General features: G+C 42.4%; 1 protein-coding gene and 2 non-coding genes across 6 annotated transcripts; all 3 read right to left on the reverse strand.

Moving 5' to 3' along the window:
- Positions 1 to 5,014: 5,014 nt before the first annotated feature.
- Positions 5,015 to 18,342, reverse strand: LOC148328625 (mitogen-activated protein kinase kinase kinase 5). 4 transcript variants are annotated; one of them, XM_088305928.1, is made up of 28 exons: positions 17,726 to 18,341; positions 16,601 to 16,740; positions 16,278 to 16,465; positions 15,890 to 16,058; positions 15,051 to 15,157; positions 14,779 to 14,949; positions 14,608 to 14,720; positions 14,255 to 14,414; positions 13,817 to 13,967; positions 13,257 to 13,361; positions 12,941 to 12,990; positions 11,802 to 11,897; positions 10,952 to 11,036; positions 10,654 to 10,787; positions 10,454 to 10,581; positions 9,542 to 9,678; positions 9,355 to 9,460; positions 9,062 to 9,219; positions 8,674 to 8,872; positions 8,435 to 8,606; positions 8,137 to 8,302; positions 7,898 to 8,080; positions 7,722 to 7,827; positions 7,457 to 7,664; positions 7,280 to 7,386; positions 6,339 to 6,436; positions 6,161 to 6,237; positions 5,015 to 5,309 (listed from the first exon to the last, which is right to left on the reverse strand). In XM_088305928.1, the coding sequence occupies exons 1-28, from the start codon at positions 18,084 to 18,086 to the stop codon at positions 5,213 to 5,215; spliced, it is 3,972 nt and encodes a 1,323-aa protein (XP_088162054.1). In that variant the 5' UTR covers positions 18,087 to 18,341; the 3' UTR covers positions 5,015 to 5,212. The 4 variants fall into 4 exon arrangements, with proteins under 4 accessions (XP_088162054.1, XP_088162053.1, XP_088162052.1 ...); XM_088305927.1 differs by having other exon boundaries at positions 6,339 to 6,439; XM_088305926.1 differs by having other exon boundaries at positions 7,457 to 7,827; positions 17,726 to 18,342.
- trnai-aau (transfer RNA isoleucine (anticodon AAU)) lies at positions 13,715 to 13,788 on the reverse strand. Its single transcript has one exon. It is a non-coding gene; the product is annotated as a tRNA-Ile (tRNA).
- trnai-aau (transfer RNA isoleucine (anticodon AAU)) lies at positions 15,742 to 15,815 on the reverse strand. Its single transcript has one exon. It is a non-coding gene; the product is annotated as a tRNA-Ile (tRNA).
- Positions 18,343 to 18,496: the final 154 nt, after the last annotated feature.

The raw sequence follows: 18,496 nt of genomic DNA on the forward strand, positions 1-18,496 counted from the left end.
TGAGCTCCCGCCGACTCTGGACGGGCTGGACTGTACCATTACAATGACGGGGTGCATCGTCAATGTTTAGCAAGTTTTACTCGATAATTCGAGAATGAAAAAAGTCATACATTATACGTGATGACATTGAAAGCTACATTTTAACTCTTTGGACCGTCTTTATGATCACTTGTACGCACAAAGTGAATAAATAGTTTGATTAAGCGCTTTTCTCACCCTTTTCTGTAGAATTTTCCTCACCGCTGAACAACAATGCATTTTTAGGCTGCTCCCATTGAATGCAAACTTCCAAATTCCTAGTTGTTGCTTAAACTTTGACGAGAGGTTGTTTTTCCAAGCATCCCTCCATAACGCCTACACCTGACTGGATTTTTGGGGGGGAGAAAACACAAAGTTGCAATGTTGCTTTAACAAATATTTATATATAACACAATAAAACACAAATGTGGGGATAAAAAAACAAAACAAAAACATACTCTATTTTTCCAAAACAAAAACAAAAAAACACGAGGGAATAAAATTATATATTTTAGTTTTATTCTCATATTATTCCTTGTATATTGTCATGCCCTAGCTTTCAATTGTCTCTCTCGTAAGGTAGTAACAGGTAACTATTTCTCTGAATTTACAGGCCTGGTTGCACTTTATTAAAATGATAAAACATGAAAAGTTACAGCAAATTATTTTGCGCACCCCAGACAATGACTCAAGATTCCCAGTTTGAGAACTTCTCCTTTAACACATTTAAACATTCATTTTGTCATGTGCAAAACACTTAACAAGTGAAGAGTTTATGAAACGATGCTGCAGCTTTTACTTGCAACAATGCTGACTAGTGAACAAATAATCATCTACTTAAATACACGCGCATGTCAAATTTCCCTGGAGACGACGCTTGCTTTTCCTGCTCCTTGTATTTTGCATCCTCTTAAAAAAACAAGTCAGTCCGCACTTGTTTCCAAGTGTTGCTACGCAATTTCAATGTTTGTTACGTAACACTCACTGCCGTCTTCTTATTGACCACCTGTGGATCTCTGGAAGCATCTGCAAAGATGATGGGGGGAGGGGGGGGGGTCACGTTTTGTCCAAAGTTGGGGTGATCAGCACGCTTGAGAGGGAGAAAGGATCCCGGCAGGGTTCTATTGTGCAGCTGTTGAGCCGTGCTGACCCCCGAGAACCCCCCACCCCATCCCCCCTCAGCCACCTGTCACTACAACTGGATCAAGTAAAAGGGGGGGGGGTTCTGCTGGGGGGCATGTATTATGTTAAGGTTGCCTCTGCACACAGGAAGCTGCACACAGCGACTTCCCCCCCCCTGAATGAAAGGGCTTGATTTTGGAGATGCAGCTGCACCACACACACACACACACACACACCCACACACACACACACACACACTAGGTGCTAGTGAAGGGGAACTGCATAGTGATTGCATCAGTGCTCGTGCTTGAAGGAATGAGGGCAAAAGGATGCGACAATGTCAGTCAAGGAGGAGAAGATTGAAGTGATGGCCAGAAAGAGAAGTGGAGATAAATCGAAAACAGTTCATGTGTACTGCAAAAAAATGTTTTTTCATTTTAATTTATTTTAATTATCATTAATTAAAAATTGTTTATTTGAGAACATTTTCCCACTTGTATTTCCTGAATGGGAAGAAGTCGTTAAAATCCTTTTTGAGGATTATTACCTCATGTGTGAATCATCTCAACTACCTGGGATTTTTTTCCCTTGGGGGCGGGCAAGGATATCTGGGGGAGGGTCTACAAAAAATATTCAGAAAGCGCCAATAAACCATTATATGTTCGGTAAAGGGAGGGGTGTAAATGTGAAAAAAAATTCCGGAAAAAAATACCAATACAAAAACTGCACCTGTGGAATCCAAGCAGATTTTGAGGGAGTGCCCCTTCTAATTCACAAATGGGGTATAAAATAAAGAAGAATGGTAAGGGTGTCTTAACTTCCATAGGTCCAAAATATTTTGGGATGTTGTTTGCCGTGCCGAACATTCTGGACTGGATCCTTTTCCTTCAAGTAACTACAAGGCTCCAGAAGTAAAAGTTTCTTGAACTTTGACTGGAACAAGAAAGGATTTCTTGGATTGATTGAATAGTTGATTCGAAGGAGTGCGTCAGTGACGATCATGAGGTCAAGCCGCTGAGCAGGACGCTTGTGTTTTTGAAAGTGATGAAGTCACTCAGGTTTGTTTCGAAATTGATTCCACTTTTGACTCATCAGATCATCAATGGTCCTTTAATCAAACACAGCATCCAATGACACGATGCTATGGAATTCACATTTCTTTTTTTTCCAATTTAAATATTCAGATTCTTGAAATACTTTAGCGACAATCCCTTTAAACAAATCCATTTTGCATGTTTACCGCATTAACGCCGCGAACATAGCGAGCCGTGATTGCCGTGGATGCCCTGCGAGATGTTGAAATGCCGTGGATGGGAAACTTATTCGGCCGTGGTGAAATGCAACTAATTGTGACCTGACGTAACAGAACTTGAGAGGGGTCCAGACTCGGACGGGAAGCGTCGCCCGCTTTCCACCGACAACTCTTCGAAAGCTAAGCCTTGAAATACCTGCTTTTAAGGCTTGATTTCAGAATGCGTGTGTGAGTAATGGGCTCATTTGTATATTTTTATACACGAGAGAAGTATCGGAAAACAGTACATGTACGCCCCCCCCCCCCCCCCAATTTAATTAAACTTCTGTCATGTAGGCCTTCACAATGGGAATGTCATCCCACAGCCAACTATGACATCATGGCCAAGAAACATGTGTCCCCTCTGTACTCACTATCAGAGCCCCCCCCCCCCTCGTCACGCATTCACTTACCCCCCCCCCCCAACCCATCCACCCACCGCCCCCTTCTGATCCAGCGCACTCTCTTGTTGATGCAAGCGTGAATCGCTCCATTCCTGTCTGCTACCAATACCAAACCGCTTCAATAATAGAAGCCCCCAGTCCGACCCCCCGAAGCCCCTCCCCCCACCGCCCCGCCACCCTCCAACTTGCTTTCATTTCCATGACAACCCCACAATGGAGAGAAAGAGGATGGCCAGTGAGCGAGGAGGGGAAAGAGCAGAGGCAGGAAATAAAATGTGAATGGGTCTTCCCTCGACCTCTGGGTTCATTTTAAAGGGGGTGGCGGGGCTCTGAAATTGGGGGGCGGGGCTTATGGAGTGCTTCCAGCTGGGCGTCTGACAAAGTGGCAAAATAAACACTTTGAACTCAACAAGTGTGTTTTGCGTTTTCTGTGACGATGCCACAGAATGATCCAAGTGGTGGCAAAGAGGTAAAGTAGTTCCGACTAAACTCTGGTGACCTGAGATGCTCCTGATCAAGGATGCACGCAACCCTACGTCGAATGCACCTTTCCAAGCGTGCAATATTAATGAGAATTTTCTGACGCTTCATAAAATATCATTTTTAGCATAAAGTTGCTATTGAATATAGCACAAGGTCATGAATGGCTTCTTTGCTCCATTTCCAGAGCATAAAATCTGTTGTTTTATTTATTCGTAGCACTCAATGGTTTAAAAGGGTGACACTTGGACTCTGGGATTCATTAATTGAAGTGAAAATGCAAAAATACAATTGTCAATTCATCAGTAAAAATGGATCATTGACGTCTACAGACATCAATGACACTGAATGTTTGTGATGGGAAAATGTGAAGTCATTCCAGAGCAGTTTGAAATAATACAACAATGACAAATTCTATCTCAGGTGAATTCAAATGTGTTCTAAACAAAAGATCAATCTCTCTGGCTCAGTAATGCACACACACACACACACACACACACAGATTAGTGGTTTTAATTCAACAAAGAAGGATTAAATGCGAACGTCTCACCAGTAGTGAGTATTGAGGAATGGTTGTTAAATGTATTGTGGCAGACAATTGGTCACGTGACATGCTCAGGCCTGACCTTGTTAAATGATGTATTGCAAGAGGTGTGTATTTACCTAAGATTTGTTGTAAAACATTTGAAAAGTCAACATAATGTTGAGTAACACGGTTTTGATAGGAAAATGATGTACAGTTAGACCTGAATGGCAACATTTAGTATTTATTTTTATGAATTGACAATGTATAGAAAGACTTTTTCAAATATGTGACGTGTAGTGTAGGTAGGGCACACGCAAGGAAGGTTGCATCCTAGGTAGGGTGCATTCTAAATAGGATGAATCCTAGCTAGGGTGCATAAAACAATTCATTGTACTCTACATAAAGTGCGTTTGAAAGTGTTCAGAACCTCAAAACAGCTCCTCGCCGCAGGAGACAGAGCAATAATTTTTTATCGTGTCAGTTTGTGTGTGTGTCGAAATTCCCACAAGGAGACATGTTGTCATCACTCAGAAGTGACAGCGACACGATGAATGAGCTCACGTTGAACACACACACGCGCGCACGCACGCACACATTTCAAAGTCATAACAAACCTTAAACTGTGTTGCAATAGCACCGATTTGTCATGCAGTGCTGGTCCAAAACAACGTAATGACTTCTTATATGTGATCTGATGTGGGTGATGTCGCTAATCCCAGAGATTGGGGTGGGGCCCACATAGTGTGGTGTCCCCAATCCCCCCCAAAAAAATAAATAAAATAAACCTCCTGACTGAAATCCCCCCCCTCGCCCAAAAAGCTGCTCCACTCGACAATCGCCAAAACAACATAATACTGCTGGAATACGGTTTGAATATTTTGAAGGGGAAAAAAATAAATCTCGTCATTTTTGTAAATTACGTCACACAAGTAATTTAACAAAAACAAAGTATCGGAAAGAAAAAGTAAGTGGTGGCGTAGAATGCAACTTGAATATTTGACTCAATTTAGGAAGAGTGCCTCCTTGTTTTATTGATTTCATGTATAATAATTCTTATTTCAAGATTCCCCTGGCCAAGATTTTAATGACGAGATGTTGTCGAGCAAGAACTATTTTTAATGTTGAAATGATTGATTGATTCTGGGATGAGTTTGAACAGACGTGACACAGCAATCGGCCTGATATTTGTTTATTTGTTCCCACCATATGCAGTACTAACTTTCGAGCGAAAGAGTTTAAGGCAACGTTGAGGTATACAGTATATGAAAATGTCACATATTTTCATTGAAATGTACAAAGAGGCAAGTAAGAAAAAAATCACAGTGAAACAGTTCCAGCCTGTCCACTAAACTAAAAAAAAAAAAAAACGTGTCAAAGAAGAGCGCCGTGGCTGTCGTGGTCAAACGTGCCACGCTGCGACTTCCTGTAAGCCGTAATGGCCGCCCACATGCGACACAGCATGCCTCCCCTGAAACACAAATAGTGACGCTTCAAAGTCTGGGAGAAAGAAATGTCAAGATTTCTGAGAGTTTGGGAGTGTTTTTGTTTCAAGGGAATTGAAAAAGTGGACAAAAGTTTCTCTCATATAAAAATGACTTTTAAAAAAGATTAAATATTGTGAGATAAATGTCATCATAATTAGAAAAATGTTTTTTTTTAAATGACAAAATAACATTAATAATGACTAGAAAAATGTCACATTGCACCTAAAACTATAACACTACTAGAAAATGCAAAAAACTGTTTTTTTTTAAATGATGTGGTTTAATAAATTGTAATCTGAGAATTAAGTAATAACTTTATCATAGTAAAATTGCAGCTTTATAGGAGGAAAAAAGTTGTAATATTCTGAAAAAAAATAAAGTTAAAATTAAAGTCTTAATATTCAGAGAATATATTTGTAATTGAATGAGAATAGAATTACTATTATTATAATAATAAATAATATTGCGAGACAGAAGTTACACGATTTTGATTAAAAAGTTTTATTATTCTGGGAAATTTGAAAAAAAAAAGTAAAAGTATTTATTACAATACGAAAGTCAGTTCTTATAAAAATAAATATACAATATTACAAAAAAATAATAAACGTATAATATTATGAGCGTAACGTATATGTCACAATAAAAGTATTTCACAAAATAAAGTCTTTATATTACAAGAATAAAGTCTTAATTTTATTGTGAAAAACTTGAAAATTTGTCATATTCTGAAGACAAAAATTAGGCCTTATTGTTAGGAGGGGTAAAGGAAGTCCTAGTAGCGGGATCTTTTTCTTCCGGGCATCATAATTAAATAATTTTGCTAGCGCACGCTCACCTTATTCCGCAGTACATCAAGTCGTCCCTGCAGGCCATTTGCAGAAGACAATCCAACGTGAACTCGTGAGCCACCAACTGGGAAAAACAACATGACGCACACCGAGAATAAACAGGAAGTCGACGACAGAGCGAGCAATCAAAGCTCAGCTATCACGCTGCGAGTGGAGCCGAGTTACCTTCCGAACAGTGTGCTGGTCGACTGGGATGGTCTCCAGCCACGCTACCATGTCCTTCACGTCCGGATCACGGCACGTCTGTGCAGTCGACCCGTCATCTACTTGCATACATGATCCAAACAAATCATGTTATGAAAACGGAATAATCAAGAGCCAGAAACCGGTCGGGCAGAAGCCCGGAGCCCTGAGGTGAGTGACGGATACACAATAATGAGGCGCACCGCCAAGGTCAAACAAAAGCTTAGAGGCAAATAATTTGTAAGAGGAAAAAAAAAAAAAGAAAGAACTAGTTGTTTTCTGCTTTTACATCTCCACTAATGACCAACAGGTGGCAGTGCTGTGAAAGTGAAAATATAAATGGCCTGAAAAATTTGCAAAATCCAATTCAATATATATTTTTTCATCATACAATATGAAGTTGAAATATATTTGATGGCAATCATTTAAAAAATTTAAAATAAAAGAAGAACTAATATACGTACATTTTTTTTTAATAATATTAAATTTTTTTCCTAATATTTCCTGAACATTCTTAGATATTTTTAAAACGATGAAAGCGCTTTGTTACAGCTCCATCTGTTGTGAAATGCACTATATAAATAAAGTTGCACTATATTGTAACGACTACAATAAAGGGAGAAGAAAATACGACATCAAATGAATACAATATATTCATTCAACTCAACTTTAAAACAACCAATGTAAAAAAAAAGGGATAACTACATATGTATTGATAATTAAATTACTACATTTGAATAATATTACATAAATATACGGTGTGTAAAATCCTGAAAATGTTCAAAAAAATAATAAATATATAAAAAATATGGGAATATAAAAATTTGATACAAATTGCATTGCACATGTTTTTGTGTGATGTACACAATATTTTTTTATATTTATAAAACAAGTGACAAAACGAAAACATGCCAAAGTTGTACCTGGAGTGTGTCCCCTGAGAGCATCAATGTCCTCCTCTTTCTTCTGGACGCAAGTCCTCAGTAGGTCCTGGTACTCTCTCTCTTTGTCACTGAGCAGCCTCAGCAGTCTCAAAAACAAAAAAAAAGTACACAAAACGTGAAACTCAGATTCAGGTCACAATCAAACATCTGGCTCACCTTCTGGTCTCCAATCGGAGGTTCCTCAGTTCGTCACTGAGCGGGCAGTTGCTGTCCAAGATGGCGTCCGTGGGGCTCTTGTCCGCGGACTCGGACCTTTGGCATTCTGCCGCCTCCCCCTCACGGTGGACGCCATTTGTGTCGACCGGCGACTCCTCGGGAGTGCTGTCCTCCGTCTCGAATGACGACTGCAGCTGGAGCTTCAGTTCTAAGCGGCACGAGGAGAAGTATAATGACCGCGACATTTGAAGCCAACAATTCCAACCTGGGAGAAGCACGGTGATGGCGTCCTGCACGGCCTGTCTCAGCAAATTGTCCAGAGCGAACATCCAATGAGGCTTCACCTGCTGTTGCCTCAACACTTTCTTCACCTGCGCAAAGCAGAAGCTCGTCATCACGTGCACAACGAAAAGCTTGACCACTCTTCTCAAGTCAACATACTGCATCCTGGAAGCTGAACAGCACCGCCTGCAGGCCGTTGAGGGGTATGGTGGCGGACAGCAGCGCGCCTCGAAGATCCCGCAGGCTGCTGGTCAGCCGCTTCTTGTCTGGCGAGCAAATGTTGGCCCGTAGGCAGCAAACAAGCTCGGTGATGTGGTCCGACGTCAGCGACGACCTCTCCCACTGTTAGACGAGAGATTAGAAAAGGTTCTGTTGAGGAATGAAGTGCAGTGGCGTACCGGCGGCAAGGCTTCCTGTATGTTGGCCACCACGCTGGCGATGTAGTCGCTGAGCACCCGGTGCAGCGTGGCCCGCCTCTCGCTGTCCTTCCTCAACATGAACAAGCCCATGTTCTCGTCCGTGGACGCCGGGCTGCTCATGTCCAGCGCCGACTCCTCCGGCACGCTGGACACAAGGCAGAGAGAGGGAGCGAAAAGTCCATCTCGCACGTTTCCGACAATTCATGATTGTCTGACTTGAAGATTTAAAGATATGAATTTTAAAACGGCGTTCTCAAAATATCGTACGGTCACTCACGGCAGGAATCGTCTATTGCCGGGGGGGCTCTCTGAGATATGGTTCGCCCGAAACACAGACCGCTGCGTCCCCCTGAAGTCCAGCGAGCAGGACAGGTCGATCGAATCCGAGTAGGAGTCGGCGTCCTCCACGAGGATGGAGACCGGAACAGACAGACTGCGCTGGTAGTCACCTGGAAAACACCACAAAAATGGCACCGACGAGTTCGTGAAGAGCGTCTTTACGTGTACTCGTCCCACCGGCGGAGGTGTCTTCCAGGTCACACTCCTGCGGGGCTCTGGGCTTCTTCCTGGGGGACAACCTGAGGAAGGCGTCCCTGAGCAGGTCTGCGGCCGTGGCCCGATCGTCCGGGTTGGGCTCGAAACAATTCATGATGAAGCGCTTGGCCTCGGCCGACATGCACTCCGGAACCTTGGGGTGGATCTTAAACATCCCGACCTGGAAGCACGATCACGTGACAAAAAGTAATAATTGATATTTTCATTCTTTTTTGGCTAAAAAAAATAATAATAATAAATTAAGGACAATTTGATTGCCGTTTTCATCTTTGGAGCCTGAATAAATTAATCGTCCCGTACTGGGGCGAGCTTTCTATTCTTTTGAACGGTTGTTTCAAAATGTCTTGACCTTGTACATGGCTGCCTGTGGACTCCCCAGCTCATGGAAGGGCGTCTTGCCTGTTGCCATTTCGATGATGGTGCACCCGAGGGACCAAATGTCGGCCGGCTTGCCATAGCCCCGAGGCCCCTGGTCAATAATTTCCGGTGCCATATACTGAAGAGTTCCTATTGACGAGTCATCAAGAAAAATGCCAAAACGTGATGATGTTTTTTTTTTTTTTTGTTGGGGTTGGAACGTCTTGATGGCGTTTCCATTCCTTTCAATTATTTGGATAGACTTCATTCAAGCAGCAGTCTTACCGGCAAAGGTTTCAGTGCAGGGGTTGATACCCGCCAGCCTCTTGGAGGTTCCGAAGTCGGAGATCTTTAAAACGCCGCTGTACGTGTTAATCAACACGTTGTCACCCTGCAGCGACCAATCGCACATTTCTACACATGAGTAGAAGTTACGCAGGGACAGAAGACATGTTTGTCCAAAGAGTCTCGCCTTGATGTCTCTGTGAACAATCTGGTTGTCGTGGAGGTATCTCAGGCCTTCGAGGATCTGCTTGGTGTAGAAGATGACGGTGGCCTCGTTGTCTTTCAGGGGGCCCCACTTGGAACGGAGCAAGGACGAAAGGCTTCCTGCCGGGATGATACGATATTGGATTGAAATCTTTTTTGTTCAGCGATGAAACAACCATCTTTCGCTGGGATTCTTAAATTACGCAATATTTTGGGGTTTCAGCTTTGTCATGTGATCAAACAGAAATGTGAAATTTTTCAAAAAGCAAAAATAATACATGCGTTAATATATTGCTAACCCAAAAAAACACATACGTGTTCTTCATCAAAATACATTTCAAAAATGTCTCAGCGCTCCCCATTGCAATACACTTCAAAATGAGTTTGCGTTTACTAATAGTAGTTTGAACCATAAATAAACAAAAAAAAAGGAAAAAAAAATTCTAACTCATTTTACAACATTACCCACAAAAGTCAATTCCTTACGGATAATTGGATTTATTAAAAAAAAAAAAAAAATATATATATATATATATATAAATAAATGTGGCACTTTTGAGACATACAAAGCTTGTCTCTTGAGAAGATGTATCACTCCAACAGACTTTCTTGGACCAATTATCAGGTCGTATCAGAAGAGCCCGAAAATGTAAAGAGGTGTTTTTTTTTTCCGTGAATAGCCGGAGAGACGTTGCATAAAAAAATATGCGAGAAAGTGAATTTATAAAACAATACAAATATTCTTCAATACTCAAGAAATAAATCTGATTCTAATTCGAAAAAAAAAAGGCATTTTAAGTTGAAATTTAATTCCCTTTTTTTTTTTTTTTTTTTTAATGAGACTTTTTTTCACTCCATTATACTGTATCGTGATTTGTATCATTTGGATACAAACCTCCTGGAACTTCTTCCATGAAAATCTTGATGAAGCCGTCCTGACTAACAGAGCCCAAATATTGCACAATGTTCCTGTGCTTCAGCCGCTTGTGTAAGCAGATCTCCTCATGAAGAGGTTGCGAATAACTGTGAGGAAAGCGTTCGTTAGCGTGTGCACTAAAAAGAGAATTTGAAGAGGAAACAAAACAATCCTCTCACGTGCTGTCCTTCTCTGGGATCTCCTTGATGGCGATGCGCACTTGGTTGCTCACGTCCCTGCCGGCGTAAACGACGCCGTACGTGCCTTTCCCCAGGACCACTTTGTCGCCGTTCTCGTTGGTTTCGTAGACGTACTGTGAGAAGAAGAATGGAATTAGAATTTTTTTTTTTTCTGGGATGGAAAGTAAAGATTGGGAAACACCGCAGTAGGTCAAATGCTGCGTCACTCGAACGCAATCCAATTGAATTCATTTTCAAAACAACTCAGGAATGACGGGAATGTGGGTGGTGACCCGACCTCGAGTATTCCCTCACTGAGATGATTCAAATCCTGGGAGGAGTCCTCAGCTTTATGGAGCAGAGAAGTGACCAGATCACAGAAACTGAGGAGACAAAAGGAAACGACACTTCAACGAAGTTCACGACGCACGACTGGAGAATCGATTCATATAATATCTGTGAGTCATTTATTAAAACAAGCATTCAACATAATGACAAATATTGAAGGCAACGCTTCTCAAACATTTTGGGTCGCCTAACAGGGGATATTTTACCAAGCACCACCTCCCAATCCACTATAAATGCAATGAAATTAGAACAAAAAGTTGAAATGTTACGATAAATGCAGAAATGTCTACAGAAAAAAAAAAGTTGTAGTATTATGAGAATTAAGTCTTTTTTTTTTCAAGATTTCAAGAGATGGCGGGATGAAAAAAAAAAATATATATATATATATATACATATATAAAATATATTTCCAAGATGAAGTTGTAATAACAGGTGTTATAAATACATATTTTAAAAATCAAATGATATAATGAGAAAATTAAAAAAAAAAACAATAAACTTTATTAAAAAGAAATGGGATTTCTTTCCTGTAATAAGAATTTTTTTTGTTCTAAAAAAAATGTAATTAAAAAAATGAACGCAGGGATTTTTAGATGGATGTGCTATGCCACAATTAACACAATTTTAAACTAAAGGGAGAAGTTTGTTTTCCATCTGCACTTTTTAAAAAAATAATTATTTCTTTCAAATTATTTTGTGGACCCCCATGCTACACCTCGCAGACCCCCCCAAATGTTCCCCGATCCCACTGCAAGCCAATCTGCAGGCCCATTCGTCAATCAATCTGTTTGGCCGCTCACCCTTTGCAGTGCTGCTCCGAGGGGAAGCACAGCTGGAAGTCATCCGAGTTGTAGTGCACGTACAGGAAGCAGCTCCGCTCGTCAATCTTGGACGCACTGGAGGGAGGAGAAGGCAGTGTTACTGACAACATCGAGCAGACTTGATTCCTTCCAACTGGCTCGCTTCTTGCCATATGAAAGACAATGATTCCGTTCATGGTGTCTCCTTCTTAGAGGGAATTCAACTTTTTGGGAGAACGCGTCACCAGACCTGCTGGAATGGAAAAGTTACCAAACCACATAATAACCAAATCGTCACTTAGTGAAAGCGGTGCCCTGAGGGCCACATGCATAAAAATATTCAAGGAACTAGGCCACTTACTAGAAATTGGCGATATAGCCTTGACTCTAGCGTATGAAAGTTGGAAAAATCAATTAAAAGTGGACAAATATGTTATAATTTTGAATATAATTAAAAACAAAGCATGGATCTTAACTGATTCTTCTCTGCTTCTTTGACCTCTGGTCCTTTTTGCTGGAGCAACTGCCTTGATCAACAGTAGCTCCCCCTGGTGTTAAAACCGAGAAGTGCAATACACTCGGGCAAAAGTTGAAGAGTGGGCCATATTCGGTTCTATTTTTAAGAATTCAAGCGGGCCAATTAAAAATGGACGGCGGGCCGCATTTGACCCGCGGGCCGTAGTTTGGACACCACTGCATTAAAGCCTCTTAAAAAAAAAAATTCTAAAAAGTTATTTGCACAAAGAGACTTCATTTATTGAATTCAGTTGAGTCCTACGTTGAATATCGTACATTTAAACCACACTTATTTGTCATTTTGGCAAACGCAGGTGTCACATTTCGGTGTGCTTGGATGACATCCAGCTGGCATTAGAGGCCGGATTCCAATCTAATTAGGTGGCTCGCTGTGGTTCTTTGTTTTTGATGAGACACATCCCCCCACTGGTGTCCTCTTGAACAGTTTTTGCTCCCAACATCAAACCAGCAACGTGAGCGGTCAGACAAGTCAAGAGTTTGCCACTGACAACCAGCACATTTTTTCACCATTTGCGTCGCTGCAGGCTTTGAACACGCACACACGCGCGCACACACACACGAGAGGAGGTATTTGAAAGTTGTCAGCACACGCAGTGGCATACCTCACTCCCCGGATTGCAGCGGCCGGGAAAGTCCACTGATGTAAGCCTTTCTGTTGCGTCAAAAGAGGAAAAAATAAGAAATGAAATGAAAAATGTGATGTGGGCAGATTCTTAAGTGTTTTGCAGGTGTCGCGTGTACACACGAGGAAAAGAGTAAACATCCTGAGGTATGACACACGTTGCCACACACCAAAACCGCGCCCTCGCGTCACTGAACTGCAAATGGTCCCTTGTAACAATTTTTTTTTTTATGTTGCGCAAGGAGAATGCATGAGCTGAAGCGTTTAGCGTGTGTGCAGTCACATGGTCGGCATACCTTGAAGGGTGTGACGTGTTTCAACTGGACAGTGCGACTTCCGTCCCCCTCGCTCACCGACACCACAGCAGGCTGAAGGACTTTGCTGGGCTCCAGAATGAGCACCTGAAAAACACGTTTGATGATTGTTAAGATTCAAAATCAGTGGAGGCTTGTGCGACCATGTCATGTGACAATTTGAAGGACGTTTATTGTGAAATTGTGAAAAGTTGGCGGTACGAAGAGGAACTGTTGCCGAAAATACGTTGGGCATCATCTGTTGGACGTTGTTCAACATCGACACGGCACTTGCTGTGATTATGCGTGGAAAAAAAAAAAAAAAAACATGCAATGAGTGTGTGTTTTTGGAAACTTGACACTCTGAATTGAAGACATAATCCCAACAAGTTTTAACCTCTGACCATGTTGCGTTGGACACCAGTCAAAATAAACCACCTTCGACGCGTTGAAAATATTTGTGGCCCGTACGGGGATCGAACCCGCGACCTTGGCGTTATTAGCACCACGCTCTAACCAACTGAGCTAACCGGCCACGAATGCCCAAAACGGTGTCGTGTTACCGGGCAGCGGTCGGTGCAGACGCTGGGTTTCGAGTACTGCGAGAGAAACTCCATCCAGAAGTCGACGGTGTCCTGTTTGGGAGACTTCGCCTCCGGAGGCTTAGCGAACTGTCGATACAGAACGTACGTCTCCATCACGGATGCTACGTACCTGAAAGAAGAACAAATTGACACGCAAAGGAAAACAACATCACTCGTTTAAGCCGTTGCTTGCTGGGCGTTTCGAATTATGCGTTAGCATTAAGCCAGTAGACTTTAAAGCAATTTTTTTTTTTTAAAAACAAAATGCGATTGTCTTTGTTTTATGTTTAGTCAAACAGAAAACAATTTTTTGGGACGAGTTTTTAAAACTCTGCTTGTGAAGTGAGTTGAATTACCGTAGCTTTTTTTTTTTATTCAATCTGTATTTATGGTAGTTGTAATCTTGATTGGTCTCACCAAAGGGGAGCCTTGAGCTTGTAGAGCTTCTCTGAAGCCTCAATGACTTTCTTGTGCGCATTAGCCAGGATGTTAGCGCCCAGATAGAAGCCCACGTCCCAGTAGTCCTTCATCTTCTCCAGGCTCCCCTTCCGACCCAACAGAGTGCTTAAGGTCACACCTACAAACCAACCAAACAAAAAAAAATAGAAATTGTCATTTGATTCAATGCGGTTGTATTTTTCGGATTTTCCGGCGCAGTCTCAAAGAAAAAAGTCATTTTTGGGGAAATTTTCATTTCAACCACAGGAAGATTATCTGTGATGAAATACAACCTTCCTTAGGTCCATAAAAATGCTTAAATATTCACACACCTTTTTTCCGCAGCTCAATGGACGTATCAAACTCGTGCCCAGCAGCCATGAGAAGGACCACGTTGTTGATACCCGAGTGAAGAGTGTGTTCCGTCTCGAAGGCTTTTCCATACCTACAAAAAAAAACCAAGAGGCATTTCCGTGCAAAAGCCAGACGAATAAAAGACTCACCAGTAGCAAGCTTGATCTCGGCTGTGCTGGTCGGCGAAGCCCGAGCTGATGAAAATGTCTTTGTAGATGCGACCGCACAGGCAGTAGACGTCCGACACCACTTTGCCTCCCGATTCCACAATCGGAAGGATCTCCTCCAAAGCTTTGGCACGATCACCCGGTTGATTCCGCCTGTTAACATGCGAGCGGAGGGGAGGCATATGAAAATATGGAAAAAGCTACGATAAGACGATGACATGTGATGATGCAACAATGCAATGCAAATAATGTACCTGTTGAGAGCAAAAATATAGTGAAACTTAATATTTTGGTGTTTGGCCACGACACACATCGGTAGGTTGTTCAGCATCTCCACCAGTTTTATCATGCCATCAAAGTCCTGCGAAAAAAAGACTAAATTGACACGCGACCTTTTCCCCAAAATGAATATGCACGACGGTGACGGCAAGCCGAAATAGCTCAGTTGGGAGAGCGTTAGACTGAAGATCTAAAGGTCCCGGGTTTCGGCATCGGAAGAGCAACGTTTTGAAGGATCAATGTGATTCGCAAATGCAGAGGACAAGCAACATGTGTGATGTTAACTTCATGTCCAAGGTAGCAATTGGTGTCAAGGAAGTCTGTTGTTCAGAGATGTACGTTGAGGGTGCGCTACATTCAGCAAAGATTAAAGTCTTGATCACATTCTTTGTACATTTATTCAAATGAACTTTTAGCCATTTATTTGTAAGTTTTATGATAGACTACGATACGTTCTGACTTTTGCACGAAATAGAGTTCCACTGCCAGCGCGTTAGCAAGTGAACCCTGTGGTAAATGAAATGAATGAAATGGAACAAAGTGCGGGTCATGTTAAGTTACTACAAAATACATCTGGTTAATTAGAAAAAATAAGGCTATCCAGATCAGTAAAAAAATGTCCTTATTCTAACATCCAGTTTTAGGCAAAGTCACGTGAAAAGCTTGTGGCCCGTACGGGGATCGAACCCGCGACCTTGGCGTTATTAGCACCACGCTCTAACCAACTGAGCTAACCGGCCATATGATTCTCTTATTTTACAGCAGGGTTCTGACAACCACATTTTGCAATTACGCAAAAGCATGAACTCGCAACCTGAATGTCCCTGTAGGACAGCAGCAGGTTCATGACAATATCAGGAGTGAGCAGCTCCACGCTGTCCAGGCGCATCTGGATGCGACTTAGTTCCTCGCTCAGGGCCCGACCGCTGAACCGCTCCCTTGCCATGCGGATGTCGTGCCTAATGGACTCCCGGAAATATTCGCTGTCGGAGAATACAGAGCGGTTGGCAAAGCTTTTTTAGGCCACGTGGGAGAACATTTTCCGACGCCAATTGAACACAACCACCACGAGCTCATTTTCGCACAACAAAAATCTACATAACAGTTTATTGCAAAACCCACACAGTCCCTGGTAGCGAAATATACAATGACAGCAAAAGTGAGAGGAATACAAACGGTGGGCGTAATTTGAGATGGCTCACCTGGACTGCACATCCACGTTGTTGAGCAAATGGGTGAGTCTCTCCGCCAGAGGGGTGAGAAGCGAGTCCAGCTGGAAATTCGGCTGCATCAGCTCTTTGATGCCCGTCATGACGGTCCCGTCGCATGCGAAAACCTTGCCCTGAGGCGTCACCACGTAAGGGAGGAATGTGTAGCTTCCACACTGCTCCTGAAAGACAGGATTGTTTTTTTTTTCAAACCTTTGCATATTATAACGCAGTTTAAGAGCATTAAGCTAAGATTTGGTTGACGAATATAAAAAAAAAAAGCCCCTATAAGTGATCCTTGAGGGACACCATCTTACTTTGACAGCCTGCAGGTCTGTGTCCTCCTTATAAGAGTACAGGATGATGTTGTTGGTCATGCTGAAACTTTCCCTCACTCCCAGGTGATAGAAGAGGGATGCCTGGCAAAAAGAGTCGCTCATCTCCACCACGGCCACATCTGTTGGGGAATGTCGTCAACAATTTGGTGGAGATAGGCAGTGTTGGCAAATAAATATTTTGCTGACTGGACTGAACTGAACTGAACTGATGTAATGAGTGTATTAACAATAGGATTGTTTTTTTCCTTTAACCAAAGCGATTTCAAACTTGCCTCATAGCGTCAGCTGTCAGTCAACAATAACGTCAGCCTTTTTTTGTCCTCCGATTGGTTGCGTAGAAGGGAATTAAGTTTGACCAGCACAACAAGTCTGTAGCATTGTCTTCGACAGAGGTTGAAAAAAAAAAAACTACAAGCCGCTTTTCCCAAATTAGTTTAAAAAAAACAGATAAGCGTTTTCTAACATGGGGAGAAAAATACTCTCGTACACTGGCACAAAAACACGACTTAAGTAAAACTGAAATTTAAGTTGGAACAACTTTAAAATATCAACTATTGACATATGGAAACAATGTTAGCACAATAAAGCAAGCAAGTTTCACTCCAAAACAATTTGCTGAGTCGCTTTTCCTTATAGCTTGATGCTCTTGGGCAATTCAATTGATTATTTGAAAATGTGGGAAAGCCAATATTCACATTAACAAAACTTAAAATATTTTGTTGAATCGCCCAACTTGAAATTTGGAGTTCACCTAACCTCAACCTATTTGTACTTCGTTACTTTACACCATTGTAAGCGACACGAAAGAAAATCGTTTGTACATTTCGGATAATGTACTTGTTTACTTGAGTAAAAAGTACTTGTACTCTAAGTATTTTCTATCTTAACACTTATCACTTCCACTTAAATTAAGTGTGAATATTACTGTCCCAACTTAATGCCTTAGACAACAGTTTAGTCTGTACTTTTCAAATTTCATATAAGGAGCTTTCGAAACTTCAGCTTGTCCCATTTTTTTTACACAATTACTGCTTCAGCTAAAGTACATTGTTCGAATACTTTTGCCACCAGAAGCCTGGGCTCACTAAAACTTTCCAAAGTCACCTGCGTTGTAGAAGCTATCCAGGACGTCCGTGGTCGCCATGGAGATCCTCTCGAAGGGGATGCTTTTAAAGGACGCCCGCGTGTCGGCACACGCCTCCTTCAGACACGCCAGGGACGAGCGCCGCTCGGCCGGGGCAGCCTGCGCCGTCGCAGCCGCCTCGTCCTCTTCGTCGTTGGCGATGTATGCGACCGACACCGCGCGGCCGCGGCTCCGCGGCGAGACGACGCTGTTCTTGGAGGCGGTGCTCCGGGCGCTCAGCTCTATGGCCAGCGGGTCCTGCCACAAACTTCCCGCCGACGCCTGTAGGCAGGCGGCGGGCTCCCGCCGGAGGCTCATCCGCCTCCGCTCCGTCGTGTACATTTGTCGTTTATTTTTTCTTTCGTGTCTGTGTCTTGCTCAGCTTTTCTCTCTTGTTTTGAGACCCTCCAGGTGCGTGAGTGGCCGCCCACAAGGCTCGGGTTCTGTCAAATCGAGGAACATTCCCGAAACTCCACCCCAGTGGTGTGACGTCACATATCCTGAAACCGGATGCCCGGGCTTCTTGTGTTCTTTCTCCTTTGGCACAATGTTTCAATAAAGTTTTTTCGTATTGTTAACTTCCGCGGTAACCTTTCGTTGTTCTGGGTGGTGGTGGATTGGGCAATAATTGCTACTTTTCACATGAAAAAGACGACATACTTAGGGAGTGCCTCTTGGCTCTGAACATGTTACCTCACTCCATTATTTTTCTTTCACTCAACTGACTCCCTTTGAATTACATTTATGTATCT

This window comes from Idiotropiscis lumnitzeri, chromosome 10 (genome assembly GCF_059441095.1).
Source record: "Idiotropiscis lumnitzeri isolate Australia: NSW breed Sydney's pygmy pipehorse chromosome 10, RoL_Ilum_1.0, whole genome shotgun sequence".
In the NCBI taxonomy this organism is placed as follows: domain Eukaryota; kingdom Metazoa; phylum Chordata; class Actinopteri; order Syngnathiformes; family Syngnathidae; genus Idiotropiscis; species Idiotropiscis lumnitzeri.

Bases quoted from the DNA above. Each gene is read 5' to 3' on its own strand.
- LOC148328625 (XM_088305925.1), bottom strand. From the start codon at position 18,086: ATGTACACGACGGAGCGGAGGCGGATGAGCCTCCGGCGGGAGCCCGCC. The intron at 14,950-15,050 runs GTACATTATTTG...GCATGTTAACAG, and splicing joins TATATTTTTGCTCTCAACAG to GCGGAATCAACCGGGTGATC. The intron at 11,037-11,801 runs GTGAGCGGCCAA...TTGTCTCCTCAG, and splicing joins TCGGAGCAGCACTGCAAAGG to TTTCTGTGATCTGGTCACTT.